At 41.1% G+C, this 27888-nt stretch overlaps 1 protein-coding gene and 1 long non-coding RNA gene across 3 annotated transcripts; one reads left to right on the forward strand and one right to left on the reverse strand.

The window, feature by feature from the left end:
• Positions 1-438: 438 nt before the first annotated feature.
• Positions 439-26654, reverse strand: trim33 (tripartite motif containing 33). 2 transcript variants are annotated; one of them, XM_079360473.1, is made up of 20 exons: positions 26022-26654; positions 20686-20804; positions 19720-19873; positions 19283-19415; positions 17708-17824; positions 17437-17551; positions 16036-16182; positions 14750-14867; positions 14057-14391; positions 13516-13710; positions 11387-11587; positions 10647-10779; positions 10379-10442; positions 9900-10053; positions 9171-9583; positions 6255-6366; positions 6095-6169; positions 4695-4847; positions 3272-3322; positions 439-1021 (listed from the first exon to the last, which is right to left on the reverse strand). In XM_079360473.1, the coding sequence occupies exons 1-20, from the start codon at positions 26596-26598 to the stop codon at positions 800-802; spliced, it is 3588 nt and encodes a 1195-aa protein (XP_079216599.1). In that variant the 5' UTR covers positions 26599-26654; the 3' UTR covers positions 439-799. The 2 variants fall into 2 exon arrangements, with proteins under 2 accessions (XP_079216599.1, XP_079216600.1); XM_079360474.1 differs by lacking the exon at positions 3272-3322.
• LOC306834548 lies at positions 25849-27724 on the forward strand. The gene is made up of 3 exons (XR_013780508.1): positions 25849-25978; positions 27159-27183; positions 27646-27724. It is a non-coding gene; the product is annotated as an uncharacterized lncRNA (long non-coding RNA).
• Positions 27725-27888: the final 164 nt, after the last annotated feature.

Below are 27888 nucleotides of genomic sequence, written 5' to 3' on the forward strand. Positions count from 1 at the left end.
TGTCAAAACACCCAAAACAAGAAGTCTATCTGTAGTTTATGGATTTGTTTTCATTTCAAGGTTAATTGAAGGGCATCAGTTATTCCAGAAGTGATATGCCAGGAGCTTCTGTCGTTGTGCGAGCTCAGAGATTTTGAAGACATGTTTCTTGAATCCTGGAGAAATCAAAAAAGAAAATTATCTTTGTCGAGCCTTTGTCAGATTAATTTGGGTAAGCAGCATCTTAAGATGCCATCCCGCAGACTCCAAACTATTTCACACTACACATTATTTTCTTGATATATTTCCAGAACAGGTTTTTATTGATGACGCACCCAAACATCTATACTGCAGGAAAACCTTCAGTAGGCTAGATTTCTCTTATTTACATAACGCTTCCACAAGTTCGTACAAATACTCGGGTCAAAGTATAGATATAACACATTAAGAATTGGAAACTGGGAATTTAAACGTTTTATAAAGCAACTTTCACAACAATCCTACAAATGAAAATGGATGATAGAAAAGGAACAACCAATCGTTAACTACTGCAAAACAAGTCCTACTTCAAACGCAGTACAGGCGAGTTCTTGAGTGTCCATGAAACGCGGAGGGATGCTGCTCTTCTATGTGTCCGTCCTCCAGAGTTCGACCGAAGGCAGACGTCTAACGGAGTTCAATTATTCTTTTGAAGGCAAGGATGAGATAAACCAAGCAGTCTGTACAAGCAAGTCTTGTCCTTTTAATATGCCGCCTCAAACAAATAAGAAGTGTGGTGCATGAGGAAGACAGTTTTTCCCTTCTCTTTGTGGCTTGTTTCTCACTTTATGTGGAGCACTTTCTCATCTGTTTTTAATCGTTTGCGCCTTGGCTGTATGAAGTCCTCCTCGGAGTCTTCTGTGTCGTTGTCCTCCTTTGCCGGCGTGTCCACGGACTCGGGTTCCGGTGTTTCAGGGAAGTTCTGTCCCGGGAACATCTCCTGTAACTTCTCCTCAAAGTAAAGGCTCACTGCCTTGCCGGATATCGCCATCTCTGATCCCACCTGCCAGAGGAGGAGGAGGAGGAGGAGGAAAGATGGAGGGGAAGTAGAGGGTGAAGAGTGGAAAGGAGGAAGCAGGTGTTAAGGGGGTACCGTTGAGCAGCAGGGGTGAATGGGTTGAAGTAGGGAGGAGGAAGAAGAGAATGAGGAGACAAATTAGATCTGGTTAACACTGCTGGTGGCAAGGCGGCTCTGGCTCAACCTTGCTGAACAGAGCAGAGATGTCCTGCCGCTGCGTCCCACTGTGGCTCCATGATGCATTTCCACAACTCAGAGTAAGGCCTCAAAGTTTTAACAAGGCCGGCTGCAAACAACTGACATTAAAAAAATAAATTTAAAAAAATCATTCTGGGGCCTTTCAAATAGAGAAAACTGATCCACTGAACTGGAAACAGATCATGCATGAAGATTCAAGGTGGCGTCATGCACGAGTGCAAAGGCTCCTGGCTCTCCAGTTCAGTGTGTTACTTCTACACCTCTCTGTATTTAACATGCTGGTTCTGACATCGTCAGATTTATTAGGATGTGCCTCCTTTTATGAAGTTTGATGGATTTCTGTTAATCTTTTGGATTTTGTCCTTCCACCTTCTTCCACCAATCAGGAGTAGGCATCTAATTCTTGTTTAATCCCATCATGCAATGACAATAGAGGCTTCCATTTTAATTCAGCTGTGATGATCATGATGATGTACTCAGAAATCAAAAACACACAAAGGGGGCCTGGACTGAAGAGAACATGCAGCTGTAGGAACATGGTGAACCAACAGGAACGACGTTTCATCACAGAGCGGAGCAGGTCAGGATTCTTTTAAGGTGTCAAATGTTCCTAAAAATATTCTGCGTCCTTCACCAGTGTGTTTGTAAGTGACTATCACACAGACAGTCGCCTGTGTTTAAATGTCATACATTCCTCCTTCCTGCCCTGACGTTATTGGTGACTTTGGGACAGTTGACATGACAACCCCTAAGGCTGATAAGTGTGAAAAATACAGATTCCCATCGTCATAAAAAAAAGCTTGATCTTTTAAGAAGCAATCTCCAGGCTTTTGGAGGGTGTTTAAAAAGTTACAAATGTCTGAGCTGGAGCAATAAAGCATAAAAAGAGAGATTGTGGTTTCTGCATGGCAAACAAATGATAGATTGAATCTCTATACGGTTCTGAAATCTGTGATTAGAGAACACGTTTAGGCTGCTGCAGCAGGTTTGTGATTAAGGTGTACAGCCGCTATGTAATGCAGTTATTCAGTTTAGTCTCAAGCATTGCTGAAGAAACAGTCACATATTTGTTGTAATTATTTGGGAAATGCTTAACTCCCTCAGGAGGGAGGGAGGGAGAGTCTCGAATTTGGTTCGTGCATACATTACATGAGACCACTCTGGATAAATGACTGGATTGTTTTTATTAATTTAGCGTGTTTTTTAACATAAATAACTTCCTCTTCTCTACACAATGGCTCTTTAAAGAGGTACAGAAGAATTCAGGAAATAGTCCCGTCTCTCGTTTGTACCTCTGTCCTTCCCCTAATAAAACCTGTCAGATTGTTCTTTCACTGAATTCTGCATAAACATTGTTATTCTATCCAAATATGTTCATCTCGATAGAGTCTGAATCTCTATCACATAAACAGTCACTTTGTCTTTATGTTTTAGATCAACTATATACTGATAGCAGACGTCCAGGAGTCGAAGTTCAGACCCTGCTGTCGTGACGTTCAGGTGAAACAGGCCTGACGAGTCAAACTAGAGAGAGAAGCTCAATTCTGATTTTGACTTGCTGTTCAAAGTGTTTCCAGTTTTGTAGCAAACCCTTTTTTCTTTTCACTCATGTTTATCCAATAGATGCATCTATTTTCACTCACACATGCACTTCTCCTTCACTCATCAACATGTAATATTCATTCATATCTACTGAGCTATCGGTACATGTTCACGTCACATCGTCCCATGTTAAATGTTTGGTGGAATCACTTCAGTCACACATCATGAAATCATGACAATTAAAGTGAAAGCTTATCAGATGTCATGTGACTACGCTGAAGGTGATGCTGGATAATAAAGACGTCACCTCGGGACACCAGGTGTCATACAGAGGAAGAACACCTGATAGAGTTTAAAAGGCTGAAGTCAATGTAGCTAAACATCACACAGAGTAACTTAGAAATATCATCATCTTGATTCTCAGGGAGGAAAAAGATTTAGTGCAGCCTCAGTGGGAAGGGACAGGACATCTGTGCTCCATTTGAAACGGCTTACCTGATTATTAATCTGTTTCTCTTCATCATAAACCTGGATAATTCGAGACATCTAAAGAGGGGTAATAACATTATAACAAACAGTGAAGCAGCAGGAAGAAAGAAGAGTTGACAGCACAGGCAGGTTAGATAATAACAGATGAGAAATCTGTTCATGACCAGCTGTGCTAAGGCCCATGAGGCGTGCATCACCAAGCTGTTACTGCCCAAATCAACAGCAAGTGAAGTCTGCGCTCAGAGAGAGAACGGAGCTGTTGTGCGTTTGTAAAGGTTCTCATCATAATCACCTAACCAACACTGACAGACAGAAATGTCCTCTTCTTGAGAAGCAGCTGCTTCATTAATTGTACATTTTCAATTTGTTTTAAAGGGTTCGCTTACAGACGAAGATATGATCACAAAAGTTTAGCTTTATTTTGAAAATACTGAGCTTTACTTCTTCTAGTCTAGTCTTTCTCTGGAGTACTTCTGTGATCACGTAAGCCCTCTGCAATGATTTACTAATTCCTTTTTCAACTTTAAACAAATATTGTAAGATTACTGTGATGATGTCCTCCGCCTGTTATGTCGTCATTCAAACTTAAATGGCACAAGATGCATCGAGCATCTACCAAACAATAATGAACCAGGAATCTTTCTCAGCTGAGAACCCTGGCTGCTGTTCATTTTAGCGACACATTAACATCTTGTGTTTGGTGAAGTTTCCAGCAACACTCACAGCTGTTCCTATGAAAAAACTGTCCTAAAAAGTGAGGCCCTCAGGAAGTGAAAAAAGAGCTCCCTCGTGTGGTGGAAAGGTGTAAGACATCATATCATTTTTTTTGTTGTTGATCAAGACAATCGCAGAAGGTACATGGTAGAGGAAGTAGTCACAACTGATATCATGACAGGCATTTAAACGTTAAGGTCGACAGAAATACTTCAAATGTACATTCACGAACATCATCACCCCATTTACAAACATGACATCATCAAGTGATAACAGCCAATCAGGACGATTCAGACTTGGGCATTGTCGTTGAGAAGCAGACAGCGTTAGCAGGGTTTAAGAGAGACACCTTTACACACCATCCTTCAGCAGCCAGTGTTAGTAAGTGTACTAAACGGTTTAAACACCGCAGAATATAAGCAACACTTTCATTTTAGGTATCAGGCTGTCTTCATATGAGCTTAGACTATACACTGCTACAACAGCTCTGTCCTCATTGAAGTGATATATGATGCTTAACACTGACACATTAACAGTTCAATCAATCCTTTCATTGTTGACTCTAAATGAAAGCGAAGCACTAAAATAGTCAAATGATTGAGTGCAAGTGATATAATTAGCTTGTTTTTAATTCTAACCTTCATCTGCATGCATGCACACCCTCACCCACGCTGAAGCCATTCCCCAAAGCAGGCTCAGGACTCATGCTGCTCACCTCGTTGTAATTTGCACAGTTCTTGAAGACCAGACGCATATCGGACACAAACTCCTGGATGGAGCGGTAGTACTGCGAGTTCCGTAACTGAAGCTTCTTCTTAACCCTCTTCAGGTCCATCGGCTGCTTGATGATTTTGTAGTAGTTTGGCACCTAATCGGTGGAAAAGGGTTTTAAATTATTTCAGATAAATTCTCGTTGTCTTCGTAATGAAGAGGCTGAGGATCTCTTTGCATGAGGTGGTGGTGGTGGAAGCACAACTGAAGCAGGAGGATTTGGTGTTTTTAGATTTGCAAAAAAAACTTCAGAAAATTTCCCAAAGGTAATTGTGTTAACGCTAACATTTATTCACCCTGACATTTTCCTGCTAGAAGTCGGGGTGAGCTGATATGAACACAGGATGTAATATTCAGGTAAATTCACCACTAGTGAGCAGGGTTGATAACTTATTTCACGTGACTGATGCATGACCTTCATGCGTGTAAAGAAACGGATCCATTCTCGACAGTATTCATATCAAGGCTAAAAAAGTCCTCATGGTGTTGGACTCTGCCATCAATCAGCATCACCCCCCCCCCCCCCCCCCCCACACACACACACACACACACACACACACAAAAAACTCGACACTGTGAGCGACATGTGAATAAGCAGCCAAAGAAGACTTCAGGCTCAGGCTGCTGCACATGTCTAAATATTTTCTACACTAGAAATGTTGCGCTCTGATACTTTGTGTACTTCTGGTGACGACTCAGTTCATTCAGGCTGGATTCTGGCAAACATGAGAGAATATACCAGGAGAAGAACGTGGCAGAAGGAGGATAACACACACACACTTCTCAGCAGCTTCAGAAATAAATGAGCCCTTTCTACCTCTATTTAATATTTTACAGACAGAAAGCAGATCCAGGGGAGATCAATGGGGAGACACTGCAGCTCCATGCTGTGTGCCTCAGACAACAACACCAGAGATAGGTTATACTTGCCAGTTCGAAAACACTGCAGAACACTGAATACTTTTCCTCCCTTTTCAAGGTCATAAATCTTTATTATTGTGCGCTCCCTGCTCAGGGGAAAATATATTCATTAGTTCTGTTCCTCATCCTGAGCATGCAGGATATTAAAAGTGCGCTTAGCAATGAGCTTGGAATGATTATGTCGATTCTTGTGTATTAATAATGAATCAGTAGTTCTTCAACTAATCAATTATTTAGCACAGACAATTATAAAATGCAGGTTTCAATTATGTGAGAAAAAGAACAAATACCAGGACACAAATGTGGTTCCTCAAGGTTTGTTGTGTGCCTTTTAAAGGTGCCAGTAGAAGCTCAAGTTTGGTTTATTTTTCAATGTAGAAGAATAATCGTGCTTGGTTGTTTAAGTGGTGTAGCGCTACTTACAGAGCTGGGGACAGGTTCCCTGAAGCCCACGCTGAGCTCATGACAAAAGACGTGCAGCAGGAGGCGTTCACATCTCTGCAGAGAGAAGATGAGGACAGAGGATGAGCTGCTTGGTACTGATCAGTCAAAGTCCTTTGAGATTATTGGTTTCAGTACTGACCCTTTGGTCCTCTGGATTCAGGCTCTGCGCGGCTGTGATTTTCTTACTGTCGTCACAGTACTCGATTTCAGGGCTGTTGACACTCCGGCAAAACGTGCAGAGAAAGTCACCCCTAAGAAAAAGAAAACAGAGAACATGAAATGTTTTTACATGTGTAATCATTAATAAACTGCTGGGAGGCTAGAAACCATACTACAATGAAGTAGCTTATTTAGACTTCAAGTTCAAATCAACACATCCATAATATGATCTACTTTTAATCATCATTTACACCTCCTATCAATGTGCATGCTTGGTTTATTTAATCCCCCTTAGTTCAGATGAGAATGACTTATTCAGAACAAACTGATATCTGATTCTTAGAGCATGAAGAAGGTGACGCCTGCACCTCGTCTTTTATCAGGCGAGAGACGTCTTTAAAATAATCCCCCATCATGTACTGTGGATTAGATTGGCTTCAAGAAAATAGAGAAAAAGGGTTCCCAAGCCATTCATAAAGGGACAGTTCACTTAAAAAGGACAGTGAGTGACTCCCATAGAGCTTTCTTCAGACTGTTTACTGAAAGAAAAAAGAAAAAAAGCCCCCACAATAAAACTGTGCTTCTTTTGCGTCAACGATGGCTCTTTAAATCACACGGGAGCACCAAAGTGTTAAAAAACAGAGGCAGCTAACGGAGGTGATCAAAATGAATATACTGCCAAGGCTTCTGTATCTGTTCCAGAGTTTACCAGTGGAGGTAACAGAAAATGAATTCAGGGAATGGGATAAATTGATCTCTAGATATATCTGGCAGGGGCAGAGACCAAGGATCAGGTACAGAACACTGCAGTTACCTAAAAACAAAGGAGGACTAGCACTCCCTTGCCTGAAAAGCTATTATCAAGCAGCACAAATAAAAATATTGTTGAATATATACAATCCTTCCTACTCAGCAAGATGGAAAGAAATTGAGACCACCACAACTGATGGTGTTCCTATACAGGCTATAATAGGGGACAATAACCTGAGAAAACACATTAGAGAAGGGACAAACCCTTGGCTGGATATATCACTGAAGCTTTGGTTTGAATTAATTGTGAAAAATGACTTGAAAATACAAAGCAGACTATTAAGATGGATTGGATATGATTCCGAATTCATACCAAATAGAACAGATAAAAGTTTTAAAAATTGGGACAGGGGACCTACAATATTCTGGGAGCTCCTAGGAAAGAAGGAGATCAAACGTTTTCAAGAGCTGAAAGACCAATATAGTCTAACGAATCTGGATCATTACAGGTACTTGCAATTAAGGCATTATTTAGAGCAGACAAGAAGGGGAATTATGGAGGGGAGGGGATTTGAAGTCATAAAGATGTTCACTTCGGCATATGAATCAAAACTGGGTAAAAAGCTAATTTCAAAATTATATAAGGGAGTGGAAGACCTAAAGGGAAATGACACGGAGTATATAAAAAAGAGGTGGGAGAATGAGGCAAATATTATTATATTGGTGGAAGAATGGGAGGAGATACACGAACAGCAGTGGAAAACAACTTGCTCCTTAACATGGAGAGAACACGGGTGGAAGAACATGATAAGATTCTTTAAAACACCAGCACAGACAAAGTATCATGACACAAAGTGTTGGAGACTATGTGGTGCTGACAAAGCTGACCACTTCTGTGTGTGTGTTCTGGGGATGCCCCACTATTGGCTGTTACTGGCAGGAGATCAAAAAGTGTATGGATAAAATACTGAAGGTAGACCTTCCACTTACATTTGAGGTACTATACCTGGGAAAACTGGACATAAATTTTATAAGATTTGGGGACAAACACATTTATAGAATAATGCTGATTGCTAGCAAGAAAGCGATTACCAGAAGATGGACGAAGATAGAGGCACCTAGGGTGGAGGACTGGATTGAGGTAGTACACGACATATATGTGATGGAAAAGCTAACTTTCTCTTTGAGAATGGAGAGGGATAGATTTAAAAGAATTTGGGAAAACTGGATTGAGTTCATAAAACCAATTAGATCTGACTTTGTTTGAGATGTGCATTGTGAAGAGGAGGGAAAGAAAAAAAAAACCCAGTTCATAGCTACAGAAGTTGGAAATTTAGTTTTTTTCTTTTCTTTTGTTTTAGTTCTCATTTCTTTTTATTTTGCTATATTCGCTACACTGGTAACATAACAAAACTCTGTTAGATTGAACCATTTAAAATGAAGGATAAAATGCAAATACCCACTATGTCCTGGGCATAATTTCATTTGTTTACATGGAAAGGTACAGACACTCTCTAAGGGGATTTAAAGTAAAAGGCTGAAGACATTTTTATTTCCTTTTTTTCTTGTATAATTCATGTATCTTTTGATTGTCATGTTTAATTCTAACTTAAAGATACCTCATTTGCATTTGGAAATATAAAGAACTCAAACATTATGTACCAGCTGTATGTAGAATGTAAGCTATAATGTTCAATAAAAAGAAAATTAAAAAAAAACAAAAAACAGAGGCAGCTTCACATACACGCACAACGGTGTTCTGTCCATAACTCCATGACAATGATGGCAAGGCTTCAATAGTCAAACATTACCCACTGGGAACAATGTGAAAGCCACTTTTGATTATGCACAACCGTAAAGTAATATCACATGATCAACTGATACCCTATTATGAAAATGATGCTCATGTTTATTTGCATATAATGCCGAGGAGGGAGACCCGCTCGCCGTGTTCTCTTTTGGACTTTGTGATCCTTTTTGTGTGTATTAGCATTTTACAGTTTCAGTAGCTGTTTCTAAGCCTTAACACCAGCTCCAAGCTCAGAGTAATCAGACTGGTCACATTCAGAGATATATACATATATATATATATATATATATATAATATCATATATAAAATAGTTCCATAACTCTGTGCAATACTTACTTTGGGAAGATTTTGATGGTGGGCACATGGCATTTCATGTGAAACACTTTAGGACAGCGGTCACAGCAAAGCAGGTCACCACCATTAATACAGACGGCACACCAGTCTTCATTGGGGTCATCCTCTTTCCCACCAGAGTTGCCCGTTGCAGAAGCTGCGCTGCTTACTTTGGCCTCCGTCCCCTTCTCAGCGTTTCCATTAGTCAGCAACATGCTGCCTCTTTTCTCAGAGGACAACGAGGTAGTGGTGTTGGAAGAAGAAGAAGAGGTTGTGGCACTGGAGCCGTTAAGCCCCGAACAAGGAGTGTCAGACGTGGGTTCTGTTTTTATGCGGTCTCCTAAAGCCCTGAGAGCATCTGAGGCTGCAGACACAGGGCCCACCAAAGGAAGGGGACTGTTCTCCGGACTGCTCATCTGAAAGAAAACACGTCAAAAGTAAACACTTTGAATTTTGGTTTGTTAAATGGTTCTATTAATGTAGCTCCTAGAGAAAATGTTTGACATTTTTGAGTTTCCCGCTGAACAGTTTTTATATCATTTGAACATTTGACAACAACTTTTAGGCAGGCGACTCATCAGGACAAAATGAATCATATCAAGATGTAGGAGGTTGTATGTTGACCACAAGCACAATGTAGTTGGGAAAATAAGCTTGAGTGAAGTATGCTGCAGTCCCAATCTAACGCCATGTGTTGAATTGAAACCACTAGAGGAAGAGCAGTGCTCATACCATGCAGGCACTTCTCCCGGCATCTTTTCCTCGCTCTGTCTTCATCGACGTAGCTGGGCAGCTGTAGCTGTCGTCTGTTCCTGGCTCCTGCTTCACCTTCACCTGCTCCACAGCTGCTCCACTTCCTGCCCCAGCCCGCCCTGCAGAGCTGCAGCTGAAACACACACCGCAGCAAAGCATTGACAAAGATTGGATGCTTTTGTTTCAAAGGGTATTATTAAACAAACTCAAAGGAGGTCAATACTGCTAAAGACCAGTGAGCAAATCTCGTAGGTGTAAATCTTTTCTTATTATTTGTTCCTTCTACCACAGAAATGTTGACTTTTCTCTGCTGCCATTTTCAGTCTTATAAATTAATAAATTGTTTTGCGTCCCTCTGTCTCTTGTTGCTGAGGGTCGTTAAGGGAGCAAGAATGATTTTATCCACTTGCTTATGTCCTTTTAGGTTAATGTTGTAAAATACCTTGATGACTTCTTACCTGCCTCGGCTGCCTGTGCTCGACGTGCTGGAGGGTCTTGCTGGCGTGTGGGCATTTGACAGACCTGCAGGCAGAGAGAGACAGCTCATGAAGCAGCAGCGATGAAAGCATGTGAACACTTTGGAAACACTAATAAAGTTTAAATTTATAAATCATGGTGATCACGTGGTTCTCAGTCAATTAAATTAGGATCATAGTCTGAAGCAATCAAGGATCTCAGGAGCAAAACTTCAGAAATACGGACGTTCAACAGTGAACGTGAGGGCACCTGAAGATCCAGAAGAGTGAGACGACAGTCCAGGAGACGGGTTCATGTCCACTGCGCCGAGCTGCTGCTGCGTGCTGGCTGTGATGTAGCGAGTTAAGATGTTTCCGAGGGTGCTGGAACCTGCGTCCTCCAACTAGAGATCCACAGAAGCACAGCAGAGTGGAAATAATGAAGAGAAAAATCAAGTCAAGTTCCGGATCAGGGGAAAAAGATCACAACAACGAAACTGTTGAAACCGCTCCACCACATCACTCCATACAGTCACATTATCAACTTACATTTTCTTCTCCTGCTTTTTATTCTCCCATTTGTTTCTCTTTCCATTTCTCATTTTTCAAAGATAAAAAGAAAGCTGTTGATATCTATTTGGGTGATGTCCAGGAGGGGGATGAATTCACCTCAAGTCCAGTCTTTTAACATATCCTGGATGTTTCTGAACTGCACGTCTTATCAGGCAAAAGAAAAGTAACTTCATATGCAGGGGATTTTTTGCAAGTAGATTTTCTTTTTTTTGCTCTTAAGCTATATACGAAATAAACACCGCGTAAGAAGAGGCTGTATGAAGAGAGAGATGCGATGATATGAAGCACACAAAAAAACAAAACATTTGCATAAGCGAAAGATTTGAATTTAAATCATGTCATGTGGCTCAAGTCAGGGATGTGTGAAAGATCAGATTTTGACAGCGCACAGACAGTCGACAATGAGGAGAAATCAAGTAAATAAATAAATGTGCACACCTGAATAGGCGGGATCTCAGGTAGACAGGGCAGGTTCTCTGGATTGGTGACGGAGGGGATGAGCTCGATTGGACCGATGATGGGACTGGCAGGGCCACGGTGGGCGTGGGCACCAGCCATACTGGCACTGGTGGGACTTGTGGGGTTGGCATTATGGAGGGACGCTACCGGAAAAGGGCCTGCGTGCCCCGGGTTGGAATGCTACACAGAAAAAGGAGAGGGATGGATGAAGAAAGAGAAGAATGTAAACAGGAGAGAAGTACAGACGCCAAAGGAAAGGAAGACAGAGAAAAATGAAGATCGTCATAAATGTTTGTTTTAATTAAGTTTCCTTTGTGAAACAACATGGTCGCATGCTCATGCATGATTTGGGTGACAACACATGCTGCACAAGACAATGACAAAATAGGAAAAAGTGCCAAACCCCTGATTGTAGTAAGAAACGAAACCTTTGGTGGCTCATCTCAGATTCTATAGACAGCTGGACACAAAACAAAAGGAGGCTGGATATAGTGGGGGTTTCTCACCTAGTCTGACATGCAGGCAGTAAATGCTGTTCCACTTAAATAACAAATAAAATAGTCTGCTTGGTAATAACACACAGGTTCAGGTAGTGTGAAGCAGGATTGAAGAAAAATATTCTCACCTTGCTGTGAACATTTTAAAGCAACTTTTTAAAATGGAACAGCTATGTTTTCATTTGGTCATCGATACCAAGAGTAATCATGCATTACATTTTTTATTTAATTTAAAGCTTTTGAGCAAAAAAACAAATCAAAACTGTTCAGGGCCCTCCCAAGTAGGGCCGGGAAATTAATCGAAAATTAAATGGAAACATTCAGAACCTCTAACCGATGTAATCTCGCTCATGTCACAGAGTCGCGTGACGACATGTCCCATCTGTTACACATCATTTGGACACATTTTGTCTTTAGGGAAGGGTTAGGGTGTTTTTTTCTACTGTTAATTTTTAGAAGAGAAGTTAATTTCTTAAAACTAAAATGTGTCCTTTTCATTTCAAGCGATGCTTTGATTTTAGTTTGATATATTCAACGCATAACCACATCTCATCAGATATTCACTCTGTCATTAGAAAACATATGCCAGCTTTAATAGTTGAGCAGATTTAAAGTAGAGCCCATGCCTGTGAACTATGAGGGCCAAAAATAAACAGGAAGTAATCGTTCATTATCGTAATCGAGCTCAAATGTTCAATTAATGGTGATGATCATGTGAGATCATATCGCCCGCCCGACTCCCACGTGTGAATTGTTGTTTCAATGTTCCTCCTTTGACCTCTGGTAACCCTCTGAAACAGTTTAACTACAAGTGGGCTTGTTGTGTTAATCTCTTGCACGCACACGTGGACACACATGCACACAGACACAGCTGATGGGACACACTTTTAAATATGTTGTCACACTACTCCTCCTCTTCTCACAGGTGGCAGTAACATGTCGGTATCAGCTGCACAGTGCCAACAACATCATTTTATTAACATCAGCTGAATGAAGAGTCTCTACATACATCAATTAAATGTTAATAACACTATTACTGTTTATTACACATCTTTAAGACATTTTCTGATGTAGCTGCAGCCTCTGACAGCAAGTCTGGCTCACATACATACTGGGAGGAGGAAAGATTGAACACCATGTCTCTTCATAAATCAAATAACTGTGTGGCATGCAATCTTGTTTCTAATGCGTCATTAAGCCTTTTCATGGTGTCCAAAGTTATGTTTAGTCTAGATGACCGGTCCTGTGATCCTAACTTCTTCTCAAAGGGAAGTTTTTTGTGACTCATCACTTCACTGTGTGCACACGTTTTGTATGCAAATATGTCTTGAGATGTTGAACATGAGGCCCATTTATGCTCTTTGGTCAAAAAATACTTTTTAACTTTAATGTCTGTATTTTAACCTTGAGCCACAAATAGACCTACAAACCTCATGCTAGAGATTCTTCTGCTGATTGTAACTCACTTCTAAAGAAGGTGAAAAAGTCACCAGATGACACACAGTTTTTCAAAGATTTCAATCAACAGATGTCTTGCCAAAAAATAAAAAATAAATAAAAAAGTTTAAGAAACTAGCTTTACTTGAAATTTAGCGGTGTGCGTGGGCTGACCTGTCTTTGAAGCTGAGGCTGCATCATTGATGGATACTGCTGTCCATTATGTCTCGGCTGAGCTGTTGGCATTCGGCTCTGCGTTGGACCCGGGAGACGCATATGGTGAGAAGAAGGGTACATGGGGGCACCTGGCCCACCATTCATACCCGCAGGCCCTCTCGTTAGCTGCTGCATGCTGATGAGCCGTGGAGGCTATACAATTGCACAAATGCATAAATACCCAGATTTAATGAAAATCTGACCACAGAATAAAGACTAATATGGAAATGTATGCAAACAGCAGATGATTTTAAGGTTCATGCAATTGGAGGATGAGCAGGGCAGGGCCATTATTAAACAGTAGCAAGAAAAAGGAAGAAAAAGTTCATAAACTTTCTCAATGCCACAGAAAATAAAAAAATGGAGACGTAAAATCCCAATCCAATTCATCCTCATCGACACTGTTCATCGTCTATGTCAGCACAGCTATACATGTTTTTATTGGTGTTTTAAAAACTATCTTCCATAATGGTACGTTGATGAACAAACATTTGCATACCTGCGGCTGCACCATGGGTTGGCCGGCCTGTCTGGCATGCTGCTGGGACATTTGAGAGGCTATGCGCATCTGTTGCTGGATCTGCTGCTGGTGCTGCTGCTGCTGCTGCTGCTGCTGGTGCTGCTGGTGCTGCTGCTGCTGCTGCTGCTGCTGCTGTTGGTGTTGCTGTTGTTTCTGTTGTGCATAGGCTGCCTGATGCATATGCTGCAGCCGGAGCTGGGCCAGATTGATCTGTCCCGGGTATTTGCCTTGGTGACTCTGGCTCGGTGAAATGGGTGGCCCTCCTACCATTACATTGGGTGGCTGCGCAGGTGCTTTTTCAATCATCAAATTACCTGTAATGAGATTAGAACAACTTGAACGGAAGTAAATCGCAAACACCTTCAGTGCATCTGACAGATTTTTTTTCCAGGTGTGAGTAAATGTGCATTTTGTGCCGAGCCCGACCCAAAGAGGCATGCAGCTCAGCTTCCATTTTGGTACTCCAGCCATTTTCCCCAAACAGGATCCTTCTGACTATCATCTGCTGTATGTGATACACTGACTCTTCATAAGTAACCTCTGTGCTTTGTAATATTCCCTTAGTGCCGTAGTTTCCTGCTACTGAAGACCAAACTACAGTAAGGCAGGACTTTATAGCATTATAGTTAATACACATTGAGGAAACATTAGAGGGCCATATGCAGGTCTCACCAAGATTCACAACGTTTTTGGCCCAGAAGGTTGGATCACAGAAGAAGCGCACGACACCGTTGGCCTTGGGCACTGGCTCCAGTGCTGCCTGAAGGCGCTGATGAAGCTGGTACAGGATCTATAGGCAAACGCAAACACACACGCACAAACGTATTATTCATTTCTGAGCCCGGATATATCAAAACAACAAATAAATCCCTTTGCCAAGATGCCCTTTGGGAGCATAAACCCAAAAGATATGCGTCTTCTCATGATCTTGTTTGCTGACTGTTCTTGTGCCGAGTAGTAGAAGTGAAAGAGAGGAAAGCTGATCTGCGATGCATTTGTTTCACCCCTGAAGATCTAACCGATGTACATGAGTAAATAAATTCAGTCTTTTAAATGTAGTTTTAGGCAAATGTTTTGTTGAGTTTCACAAAGAATGATGTCATTGATATGAGTTGATATTTACGTCGAGTATGGCGACTTTGTTTCAAACGCTGCTTCAGCTTTTTTCTGTTTCATCTCAGCGTGTCTGTTTTCATCATGCAGCGATCAGCCGGTGGACGTGTGTGACATCAGTCAGTAGCTAAACGTTAGCAGCCTGTCAGCCTGCCCTGAACTGGTTTCTGTAGAGTAGTAGAAACTTGTTCTTCAAAGAGAGATTCGTTTTTAGTGTTTGTAAAGGAGAGGTCACTGATGAGGGAAATTCAATAATAATAATACAGTCTCTTTCTCAATAAAGGTTCAGCTGCAGATGGTTTGTAACACAGTTTCATGGCTAGCTTAGGAGTCTAAAAAACTTTTTCCATGATCTGTCGTGCATCATCTGTTCTGGTTTACTCCCTCAGTACTCTCTGATTGCACCTCGGATGTTGAATGTGACATGTGCTGTCTTTGTGCTGTCTTTCATGTTAACTGTATGAACCGTGCTGCTTTGTTCACAACTGAAGTTCCTAACGGATAAATAAAGTTATTTGAATTGAATCAAACTCTCTTTCTTTCTTTTTGCTTTCATCTGAAATTCAATGATCTGTGATAAAAATCTGTGATCCGATCTGAAGCGTGAGATGTGTGATCTGTTGCTCCACTGGCAGTCCAATAAATCATAAGCCATCCATAAATACTTCAACATGAAGATCAGAGTCAACTATGAACAACATGTTATGATTTAAGAAACCTGCTTCATGGAGACAACCTCACGCCTGGTAAAATATGGGTGTTCACCAAACCAAAGCCAAATCGAGCTCTGTTCAGTGTTAACGCCTTTAACAGTGCTGAACATCTGGAGCTCATGACAAACATACCAGCCTCTTGCTGTAGAGCAGCGCTGTGTGGCTGCCACTATTGATGGCCCATTGGCAGAAGTTTAGCACATGGTGGATCTGTTGGGCCAGACGGGCGGTATCTTTGTGCTGAGCCACGAGCCTCATACTGCGCTCTTTGGTCACACCCTGGATAGAAAAAAATAAATAAAATAAATCGGATTATTATGGCAGATACTGAGAAAAAAAGAGTCAAAGATGTTGCCATGGTATTACAGAAATTAAAGCATGGGTAAGATGATTAGATCTGTTTGGATAAGAATTTAATATCCCTGTGGAGAGCTTGGCTTATTGCAGCAATTGATAATAGAATCCAACAAATGAATAGACTAGAGCATAGAAAAAGGGGGAAGTAGCCCCATATATCAGATTTAACAAATTAGATTCTGTGAAAGAACCGTGAACAGACATGCAGCAGGAAACAATCAACGCATTGTTCTACATATTTAGAGATCATTTTTTATTTAGAGATCATTTCGAATGACGCTGCCCATTCAACGTCAGCTTCATGACATTTTCTTCAAACTGCTGAATTATTTGCAGCTTCGTCCTCGAATCAATGAATGCCAATGTTCTTGTGAGTTTGAAAACCATAAAGCTGTTTTTGTAATGAGCAACAGTTATCAGCCCTTCAACCCCGTTAAAAAGGCGCATGACTGCAGACCGTGTTCACACAGACAGAGAGAAACGGAATAGTATAAAGGCACCAGAGGACTGGGCATCAAAACGTTGTGAAATGAAGGAGTTAATGCGGTCAATAAAACAAGCGGACATATCAAATAGCATAAAACATAAACACAAAACAGATAAATAATATCTAAAGAGGTGCATTTGATAGAGTTACTCTTTAAGGTAAAGCTGTATCCAAAGAGGAAGAGGAACAAACAAAGAGAAAGTTGGAGAACCAATTTGACACCAAATGAGACGAGAGTTTCAGATCACTACGGGGAACAAGTTTGATCACAGAGCTGGTCATGAACCTCTACCTATCCCAGGGTCACGATGCAAGCTGCTTTTTCAGAACCAATATCATTTGACCGTAGTTTAAATTCAAAAGCTGGAGCTGTAAAAGCACAGATTAATTTACACATGAAGCGTCAGAAGGTGTGGCCTTTGTACGGAGTTTTGACAATTTCTGTTTGCAGCTCACACAATAGATAATCAAAGTAAAGATTATTCCAGAGGATTTCTTCTCTGCTCTCAAATATGCATGTGTGCTCTCGAGTGTGAGCCGATTTTGTTCACCACTAAGACAAACCCCCACATTAGACACATTTCAGAATCTCCTTCATGGGTTTTAAGTAAAAACGTGTTAACTGATGGAGATTAAGTCCCACTGTACTCAATCATGAAGTCATTTATTCATGTTCATGTTTCTCTTACCTCCAACTGCTGCAGCAGAGACTTGCCCTTCTTGTTGATCTCATTAATGAGAGTAAATACTGCAATTTTGATCTCATGCTCCACCTTCTTGTGCGTCTCGTTCAGCTCTTTTAACCTGCATGCCCAAACACACAGAGCCTTCATTTAGAGGCCGTGGCCACCTGTACATATCCTGACAGTGTATGTTAGTCCATAAACACACACCACGCTATTTCAATCCAAGCACAGAAAAGAACTTCGAGATGGAAGAAAGAAAAAAACAACAACACACCTGCTTTGCACCTGGTTGATCGAATAATGGACGTAGTTCTTCTTCTCTTGCAGCTGAGCAACCTTGCTCTCAATGAGGCCTTTGTGGTTCTGACAAGCCTCCTCCAGGAACTGGTACCTGAGAGATAATGGTTCAAACTCCAGATTACATCAAACACTTTTTACTGTTCAACTATTAAAAAACAAAGAGGCACATTTCTTTGGCTGAGTCCGATTTCTGATTTCCACCTGGTCTGATCTGCAGATACAGATTTTCTGTCTTTGAAGCACGAGAATAAAATGTTTTTTTGCTAACTTTTCTTGAATGTAAATGTATTTATGTATTTTCTATGTATGTTCATAGAAAAACACTTAACAAAGTTTATTACAAAAATCTTAAAAACTTTTTAAATACAGGAATAGCATTCTCCAGATTAAAATTTCACATTCTAGAAAGACCGAGACAGCCATTACTTACACTCTTTAGAGGTTTTTAATGTAACTCATTAATAAATCCAGTTATAAAAACATGGACGTTGACTGCTTCAGCTGAATTCTCCCTTTAAGTCCAGAGCAGTGTAGGGTCACTGTGTTTATCCTCCTGTATAAGTCAAAGCTTGTTCTCCTCATGTCCACACTGCTGACGTGTGCGTGTGCGCGTGTGTGTCGCTGTGAGCACAGCAAGAAAACTATATTTGTGAAGACCAGCAGATCACCAGTCAAGGTGGAACCTGCTGAAAATCTTCAGATTCCTGTCACCCACATGACCCGTCTGTACACCTTCAGCAAAACTGCTCCGCTTGAATTACTTTCTTTCTTAATAATTATCTCTTTCTTTCAAGTGCAAAAGATTTACGAGAATCTGGCAATGAATTGTTTTTCTTGACTCTGTAATGACGGCCTGTGCCACAAGGCTCACCTTGAACATGTTCAGTTTGAAAATGATTTAATGAAATGAACTACAAGAAGGGCTTCAGATTCAAACCATGAGGACTTCAAAGTAGAGCATACATCTACTTGTTGCTTTGCTGGAAATCACTCTTATGCAGAAGATCGCCTATGATGTTAAATATTCCTTTAAGAGCAGAAAACTGAAGTAAGCTCCTGTTGTCCTGATGTATTGAAACATAGACCGTTTTTTTTTTTTTTTTTTAAAGAAATGACAAGCAAAGACAAAATGTTTGGTTTGACATGCTAATTACTTTATCTTTAATTGAAGTCAGATATTACTGTATATCTGTTTTTTCAAGACAAACTCATGTTGAAACCTGATGTTCAGAGAGTTTAAAAGTGTTCACCTTCAAATTCACAGTGAAAAAAGGGACAGTAGGTTTTCAGAGGGAGATCTGAATGAGCGTGATTATGTGACCTGGTGCAGATTTTTAGGATAAATGCTGTCAATTAAAATCATTTAAAGAAAGAAAACTGAAATCAGCCAAAATGAGTATTTGCAAGTTTGAACCTTGAAAGAAATCAGAGATTGACATCTGTGCATCTGTACAGATGACGTTTCGTTTTAAAAATACAGGTACCGTTCCAGTCAAAAAGCTGACAAAAGGAGGCGTGTGAGTGACGTGTGCGTTGCTGAGGTCGCTACCTGTGCTCCTTGTGCTCCAGCAGCTGGCAATCCCTGCAGGTCAAAGTGTCACAGGTCTCACAGAAAAGCTTCAGTGGCTCCTGCTTGTGGATGGGACAGAAAACAGGCCTCTGTCCTGCAGCACCTACAGACTCTACGGGAGAAAAGACACCAACAAACAAACCAGAAAAAAATCAATGAAAGAGACGAGCACAGAAGACTACAACGACAAGAATAGACTGCAAAGAGAGATGTTCCCACAGCCTGGTCGTAGCTTCAGGGTATGTGGTCCCCCAGGCCAGTGCTACCATCCAAGCAGCCAAATTCTGCAGTACTGTTACCACGGCAACAGCCTATCAGCAGCACCACACTCACACTGCTACAGGATGGGCTTGTCTTACAGAGGCTAAAGCAGTGAACCTCAGTGAGGTCTTCGCAGTGAGGGTCAGTCGTCTCACCAGAGGCAGTGTCAGCGTCCTCCTTTGTGTGAATCTTGTGGTCCTTTGTGATTTTCACCCTCTGGTGGGCCTCCACGCAGGTCTTACATAGCCACTCTCCGCACTCCACACAGAAGCCGATGGTTCCTGCGTTGTCCTCACAGCTTGTGCACACCTTCAGAAGACAGACACCGATGAGCCTCTGGAAGGACGCGACCTCGAGTCGGAGGCAGACTCGCAGCCTGTCCCAACAGCATGCTACACGAGCTAGCATCCACGAAAAAGATCAGCTTGATTCAAATGTTTCCTATTGGAGGGTCCTCACCGTCTGTGAGCTACTATGTGCAAAGCGACACGCCGCACTGTTTTTAGCCCGATGCGCTCGATCTATTTGACTCTCTGAGGCTAGTGTATCATGGGCGTGGAGCAAGGAGGCTCCACAAGGCATTTTCTCATTCAACAGAGCTTGTTAGCTTGTTTTACCCATATCCTTGTTGAAATGCTTTGACTTGTGTCAGCACTGGAGAAAATTTAATATGGCTATCAGCGAGCTGTTTATTGATGAGCCTTTGAGTGTTCTGATTTGAAGCTTGTCATTACAAAGCTCCCCCCCCCCCTGTTTGTCACCAGCACTACATGTCATCCTGTTTGCAATGGAGGACTAAAATTCAAAGAGCAAAGAATTAAATATTGAACAGATGCAGTGTGAACAGAAAGCTGACGATCATGAGATGAGTGATGTGATACCCAGTGCACGTGTGCCGTTAGGACAGTCCGGTATTAGAGGCTGAATGATCCAGCGCCTATGAAAGCGTGCTCGGGTCGTTTAACGAGGGTGCCCTGATGACGCTGTACTTTAACAACATATTGCGCTGCGGCTGCTTCCGGGTTGTTAAATTTAACGCAGTGTGTCCCTCTCCTAGCCTCCCAAGCAGTGTATGTTTCCTTTTCTGTTTATGACATTCAAGCTAACCAGTTTGGACATACCTGAGCAGACTTCTCATCAGACGAGTTGGTTGCCTCTGAGGTATCTTTGACAAAGTAGTTATCAATAATGTCCGTTTGTCTGTACTCTTCGTGACACACCAAACAGTGCATAACATTCACTAGAGAGAGAGAGGAGAGAAAAAGAGGTTAAGTGAGGAGAAATTAAGTGTCAGACACCGGGGTAGAAGTCCAGTGGAGTTACTGATGTCGAGTAAAGAAGTCAAATCAAACAAGTAGAGTAGTCTCATTAAGGTCAATCTCTTTTCTGACTCCTATGAAGCCCCGTTAACTCCGGACCGGGAGTATGATGCTGATTGTTTCTGTTACCTTCAGGTAAATTCCTGTTCTTTAAATTCTTGGCACCACAGATACCTGATATCTATTCATGCTAGTTCATTGATTGAGCACATGCCAGGAGATTCATTCTTCTTGTCGTCATCCTTGGCATTTTCATTAGTCTATGAAATCACATGGCTGAAAAATTAGGAATGTCTCACTTTATAGCTTCACGGGATAGGTTAAACCTCCGCTCTGCTCTCACTAACTAACAAACAAACAAACAAACAATTACCACTAAGGAGCCACTTATTTTTGTAATACTTTGCAAAAGATTCAACTTCACATTTAAATGTTTAAAATTAAGCCCCTGAGCACCCCCTCCCCCCAATAAATCTAACCCCCCCCCCCCCCAATCCTCACCCAGCTGAGATAAAAACCGGTTTGAGCCAGTCTGAACTGGTTTGAGCAGCACACAGCAGGTTTGTGTAAGCTCCAGCTGCATGGGTCTGTGAGTGACTGGTGGTGAGAGCAGCTGGATGGAGATTGCGTTGAAAAACCAACACAGCCCTTGCACACGTTCTCTCTCTCACGCACACGCACGCACACACACACACACACACACACACACACACACACACACACACACACACACACACACACACACACACACACACACACACACACACACACACACACACACACACACACACACACACACACACACACACACACACACACACACACACACACACACACACACACACACACACACACACACACACACACACACACACACACACACACACACAGCTGTCACTTTGAACTGGAGCAGCCCACACTCAGCTGGACCTTGATGGATAGCCCCTCCCCCACCACCAAAAACTAACACTTTTACATTCTTTGCCTTCTGATTTAATCAAATGTATAAACTTGCTAAATTGACATTTGAAGGGAAACTCAGATATGTCTTGGCTTTAACAACAGGTGAGCTTGACTGAATTGGGCTCTTGCATAGCCAAATATTAACCTACCAATACGTGTTATTAAAGTTCTCTGTCCTGGCACTGTAGTAAAACAAACAGGCCTAAGAAAGCTGCCACATCAGCACAAACGTATTAACGTAAAGTATTAACGAAAAGTGTCTGAGGACAGTATTCATCTGGCAGAAATGATCTTAATCTGAACTTTTTACAACAAATCATATCAGGGAGATGTGATGAACCCTGCTACGCCACATTCAGGTAATAAAACAAAGAGGAAATAGTGGTAAATGAAATTACTTTTCATATCTGAGTCATAATTAATCGTAATAAAATGTGTTAGATAAAGCAATGAGTCATGCACTCAGTAGGACTTTTCTGATTAAGAAGTGCAGGTCATGTTCATTCAGCTACGTGCATGAAAAATCATTTGGACCCATCTGGCAGAGCCTTTAGATATTTCAGGGGAACAGATGCTAAACAACAACAACACGCCCTGTTTCGAGTTTCTACGAGCTCTAACAGCTGACATGGCAACAGAAGAGTTTAAGAGTTCATGTATGAATTCATGAATCAGAAGTCCATGTAGGAAACAGTCAAGTTGCTCATGTTCTCAGCATGTTCATCTTCAACATTTACAGATTGTTCTATCGAGCTAAAGCTCTGGCACACTAACATGAGTTCTGATAACTAATCACAGTCCTGCTGTTCTCTAAGCAGGGATCCAGCTGATCAGTCAGTGGCCTACCTGTGTGTTATAACCAGGGCACAGTGACATAATAAATAATCCTTGGTAAACAGCAGTGTTAATCAAAGTTATTAATCCAGTTTCTAACAAACGCTTGGTAGGATTTAACTATCGAGGTGGAAGTGGTGAGTTACTATCTGAGGTGCTTCTACAAACCTGCAGTGGACACCCGTTTAAAAAACAACAAAAAACAACCTGCTCCAGTATATTGAGCTCAGGTTCGACTGGCTGTCGTCACAAGTGTGGCCAAAGTAGCAGCCTTTCAGGAATCAATACTGTCCCGCCACCACCACTTTGAAATGAAAGAGATGACAGAGATCTAAATAATACGAAACAGAAGAAACTCTCAGACACAAAACATTGTCCTGTTCCCTCAGAAGCAACTCTTAGTGATGACAGGAACTCTGTAAACAGTTCACGTCATGTGATACTGACTCTCTCCTCAAGCCAATACTAATGTAATTCCAGGAAAACCACATTGAGACCATGTGATAAAGAGACCATGACTAATACAATTATTCTTATATCGAAGCAGGTAAACACATTTAATAACAGAAGCATGAGGGCTAACATGAGACACCTGTAAGAGTTCCAGCATTAAAGTGAAATCTGACATTCGTTGCAGACTAACAGTGCTTCAGGTCTGGAGGAGACTATCGTAGCCGTTCAGCGTTATCACTTGAAGCTACAGAAAAGTGATTGTTGTGACATTCACATCATGAACTCCGGACACCTCTCAGTATGCTGTAAATACAGTCGCTCTAAAAATCATAAACCAAGGTTTAATGTGCTCGACTCTATGTACTGTCTGACCGTCCAGTGACTATTGGTGTCTGCACATTTAATCACAGATATGCACCAATATTACTAGTTTTCCCTGTCAAATAGCACGTCATGTGAGTATCCTTATAATCTAGCAGTTCTCTTTCTGGCTGCCACCTGCAGGGTGCTGTATGGATTACATCAAGCAGCAGGGACGCACATAGTCGTGCACAGTTACTCTCCAGTTGAGTGACCATCAACGCAATAAACATGCATTTCTATCTACCTCTACAGATCTAAGAAAGACATCAGCCAATATATTGGTTATTAGATTTTTTTCTCTCCACAATATCATTATCGACCCCAAAAATCCAGTGTTGGTCATGCCCTGACGATTATATGTGTTTACTTATCTGTATGAACATTAGTGAAAAATTGGAGCCCAATCATTGCATCCGTTGATCAACATTACACACACGTCACTTTAAATCTTCACTGGTCACTTTAACCTGCCATTTACTGCACATCATTTCTTCACTGTCCTGTTGAGCTCACCCCAGTATGTATAGTCCTCTGTACATATCCTGTTCTACTATATATATATATATATATATATATATATATATATATATATATATATATATATATATATTACTATTTTATTCGTTTTTTACTTTTTTGTTTCTATACTGCTGCTGCTGCAACGCCCAAATTTCCCCATTGGGGATCAATAAAGTTATATCTTATCTTATTATCAGAAGCTATGGGCAGCCTGAGAGATACATCAGTATACTCATAAAACAGTGCTTGGGGTAATTAAGAAGTGGTATAAGCACATCATCAATGAAGCTGAATCATCTCTGAATGTTTGCAGTTCATCATCATTTAAGCAGACCAGAGAATTTCATGAAAATGTGTAATAAAGAAAAACCTGTCTCGCTTGAAAAGAAACTACAACAATGGTACATGGACATGGTACGGATATTTCCTCTCTTAAAACAGTATTTTTCTTTAAAATCTCTTCATCAATCAGACCCCTGATAATATACAAATCTACTTTTCAAGGGTGAATACAACTTTCCTACGTGCTCTATTTTCACCAAGGGAAGGTGAAAAAAAATGCCAGAACTGTAGTTTTAATTTAGATTGCTTGAAACATAATTTAGCAAATCAGCTGCGCTTTAGCAGATTGACTCGAGGGTCTTTTGCCAGGTATCTAGCAACTGAGATTTCTAGCAGATGTGTGTATCTTTAAAAAGCAGTAAAGGGACAAATGTAGGCAAAGGAGCGCTTCTTTATGATGAATGAAAAGTCACTTTGAAGTCCAGGATATGTCTCACATTTATGACTTTTAAATCCAAATGTTGAGAGAAAAAGACAATGATGATATCTACATAATGACAAAGAAATGTGCAACAAAAAGTAAGTCAGAACAAAACTAATATTTTTATACATGCCTTTTAGAAAACAACAAACCATGTATATAACAAACATATTTATATTATGCCTACTTGAATAGTTGATACACTTTTTCATAAATATTTACTACTCTAGTCTTCAATGACCACTGTGCTGTTTTTGACTAGTAGTCCTGACAGTATGAAACCTGACTGAAGAAATTTCTGGAAGAAGGGGGGGAAATAGAACACTGGACGATCGACAGGCCAGAAGGCCATAAAGAAAGGTGTCAAAAAAATAATTTCCATCTATTGCTATGGCAACAACGATAACTTAGAAAATCGAACTCAGGCTCTGTTGCCATGGTTTCAGCAACTGATTTGATTCAGCATAAATATGATTTCGTAACAGCATCTTCCAAATTAAAACTGGACTAATTTTTGCAGGTTGATGTTGACCACCTGTTCGTACCTGTAATGGAGGAAGAAATGTTTGAAACGGATTGGACCAATCATAGTTTTCAGCGAAGGGGAAATGGGTGTGTGTATTAAACAGCCACTGTCAACTGTCCGCTGAAATAAACATCAATCCCTTACAGACACAAACAACCACATAGAGCAGGGGTGTCCAAAGTGCGGCCCGGGGGCCATTTGTGTCCCTTGAGTGGATTTTTTGTGGCCCTTGACTTCAAATCGAAGAATCAGAAGATTTTGGTCCCAGGCCTCATCAGATGGCATATTTCGTTCTTTTTTTTCTTTTTCATGTTAGCGAGGGAGACCTATAAAAGCCTGACTATTCTTTCCAAAAAATTAGAACACAACAGTTTCCCACAGCAATTAGTTATTGTGTATTTACATTATTTTTTGAAGAGGTCAAAATACAAAAAGTTCCTTCCAATATTTAAAAAAAAACCCAAAAAAACCCTGTGGCCCGTGAGCGATTCTAACGCGACAATTTTGGCCCGCAAGAAAAAAACTTTGGACACCACTGACATAGAGGATACTCGACCTGTCTGAATCCCAATGAAAATACACCTGTTTTTATCCCCCACCTGTACTAAACCAGAACCTTTAGGGGGACATACTCTCATGTTACACCTGGTGGCAGACTTGATGACCCTTTACAGGTAACGCCTGATCTGGCTTAACGTTCATGCTTCTTCTACTCACCTATGTGTGTGTCAGGTTGCCCGTGTGGTCCAGTCACCTGCACGCTTACTTGCCTGTCTGGTTGCGGGATACATTTTAGACAAAAAGAGTGCAAACATGGCAAAAGTTTTGGTTCACAGTCCCGGCTCTGGAGACTTTGTTTACACACTGCGCACGTATCCAGTAAATTAATAGGAGCTGGTGCCGGTGTGGCGGCCGGAGCCGTCGGAGGGGGGGACATTTCGGTAGTGAGTCCTCCGGCTTGAGCATCCCCAGTGGCCACTGGTTCAGCTGCTGCGGGTTCTGCAGTGGTGTTGCTGGTTCCAGGTGGACTGGCGGCGTTGCTAGCGCTAACATCGGCTTCCGCTCCCGCTCCGGCAGCCCCGCCGCTGCTAACCTCCCCTCCGCCGCTGGTGGGTGTAGGCGCCTCCGTAGCGTTACTGCGGGTCTCCGTTTCTTCGCCGCTATTTGAAATCGCTTCTATAACTATTACCGCATTGTCGGCTTTCGTCTCCGGTTGGTCGTTCTCTTGCGCTGAAGGCACTGAGTCCGAATTAACAGACGGTTCCATATCCTCCTCGCCTTTGTTATCCGCCATCTTCCTTCCTCTTTGAACCGCTGCACGTCCTGCGTAACTTCTCGAACCACGAGTACGTATGACTACGTCGTGACGTTGACTACAGCCTGACGTTTGTTTATTTGCTTGTTTGCTTGTTTACTTCAATAATGAACCACCTGTGAGTTAGTAATAAATCAGGCATACATGCCAGTGTTTATTCAATGGAAACACAGTTCAACTATGTTTATAAGCAATGTTTTTTAGATTGTTTTTGGTATAACATACCAAATATAATAAGATTTTATTTACGATGTTATATTCTTCCTTCAATTCATTTTATTTCAATTATTTTTACTTAAACATATTTTAAGTTTGAATCAATTTAGTGATTTCTAAATGCTCTTTTCTTTCATGTCATGATGCGTTTTGATGCCTTCTGTAAAGCACTTTAAATTGCTTTGTTGTTGAAATGTACTATATAGATAAATGTGAAACTTGCAATGTATTGATGTTTTTAATTGCCAATACATCACACATTAAATATGCATAACAATATGATGGATTGATTATGACACATTTTTCCATCCCTCCACAAATAGGAAAAAGAAGGGGCAGGAAGGGAATGTAAGTGTAATTAACTCAGTTGGCCTGCATCTGCATAATAATAAGCCAAATGGCCATGAGCTAAATATATTTGTGGTTCAAGTGTAAAAATGTGTATAAGGTGTTAGAAACAGAACAAGAAAGGAAAAGGTCAAAGAGCCGGGACAATTTCAATTGGCAGCTGACAGTAGAGGAAATGTGGCTAACAGGACCAACATGAATGTTGGCTTTGTCTTTAATGATATACTATAGTGTTCTAGTTGTTTGTTGAGGCAACAAAAGTTAAGGGCAAAGAACTCAAGAGTGCATGCAAATAGTCTTTAATGTTTCAATCACTTTACAAAATGTCAAGTGGTTGATCCCTCTTGGGTTGCCCCACATCAGACTTAAATGGGGGTTTTAATGCATATTTGATGGTTGCCTTGAAAAATAATACTGTCTGAAATTCAGTAGGTAGGTTCATGTTTCATGTACTTCTTCAAGCACGTATGGAGAAGAGGGTGCTCGAGAGACAAGGACACTGCACTTAAAGCTCCTTCTTGCACCACTTAGTGACAGTAGGTTAGTACATATCCATTCTGTTTTCTTTCTACCTGAAGTTAATTTTCAATTTGAAATGGTTATTATACCAGTCCACATCCAAAATACAAAATCCATTAAAATCCTGTTGATTTTATGAGAAAGACCTCCCCTGTCCAAACCATTTTTGTGCAGGTGAGGTTTATA

The sequence above is a fragment of the Symphodus melops genome (genome assembly GCF_947650265.1).
Source record: "Symphodus melops genome assembly, chromosome: 13".
NCBI lineage: Eukaryota > Metazoa > Chordata > Actinopteri > Labriformes > Labridae > Symphodus > Symphodus melops.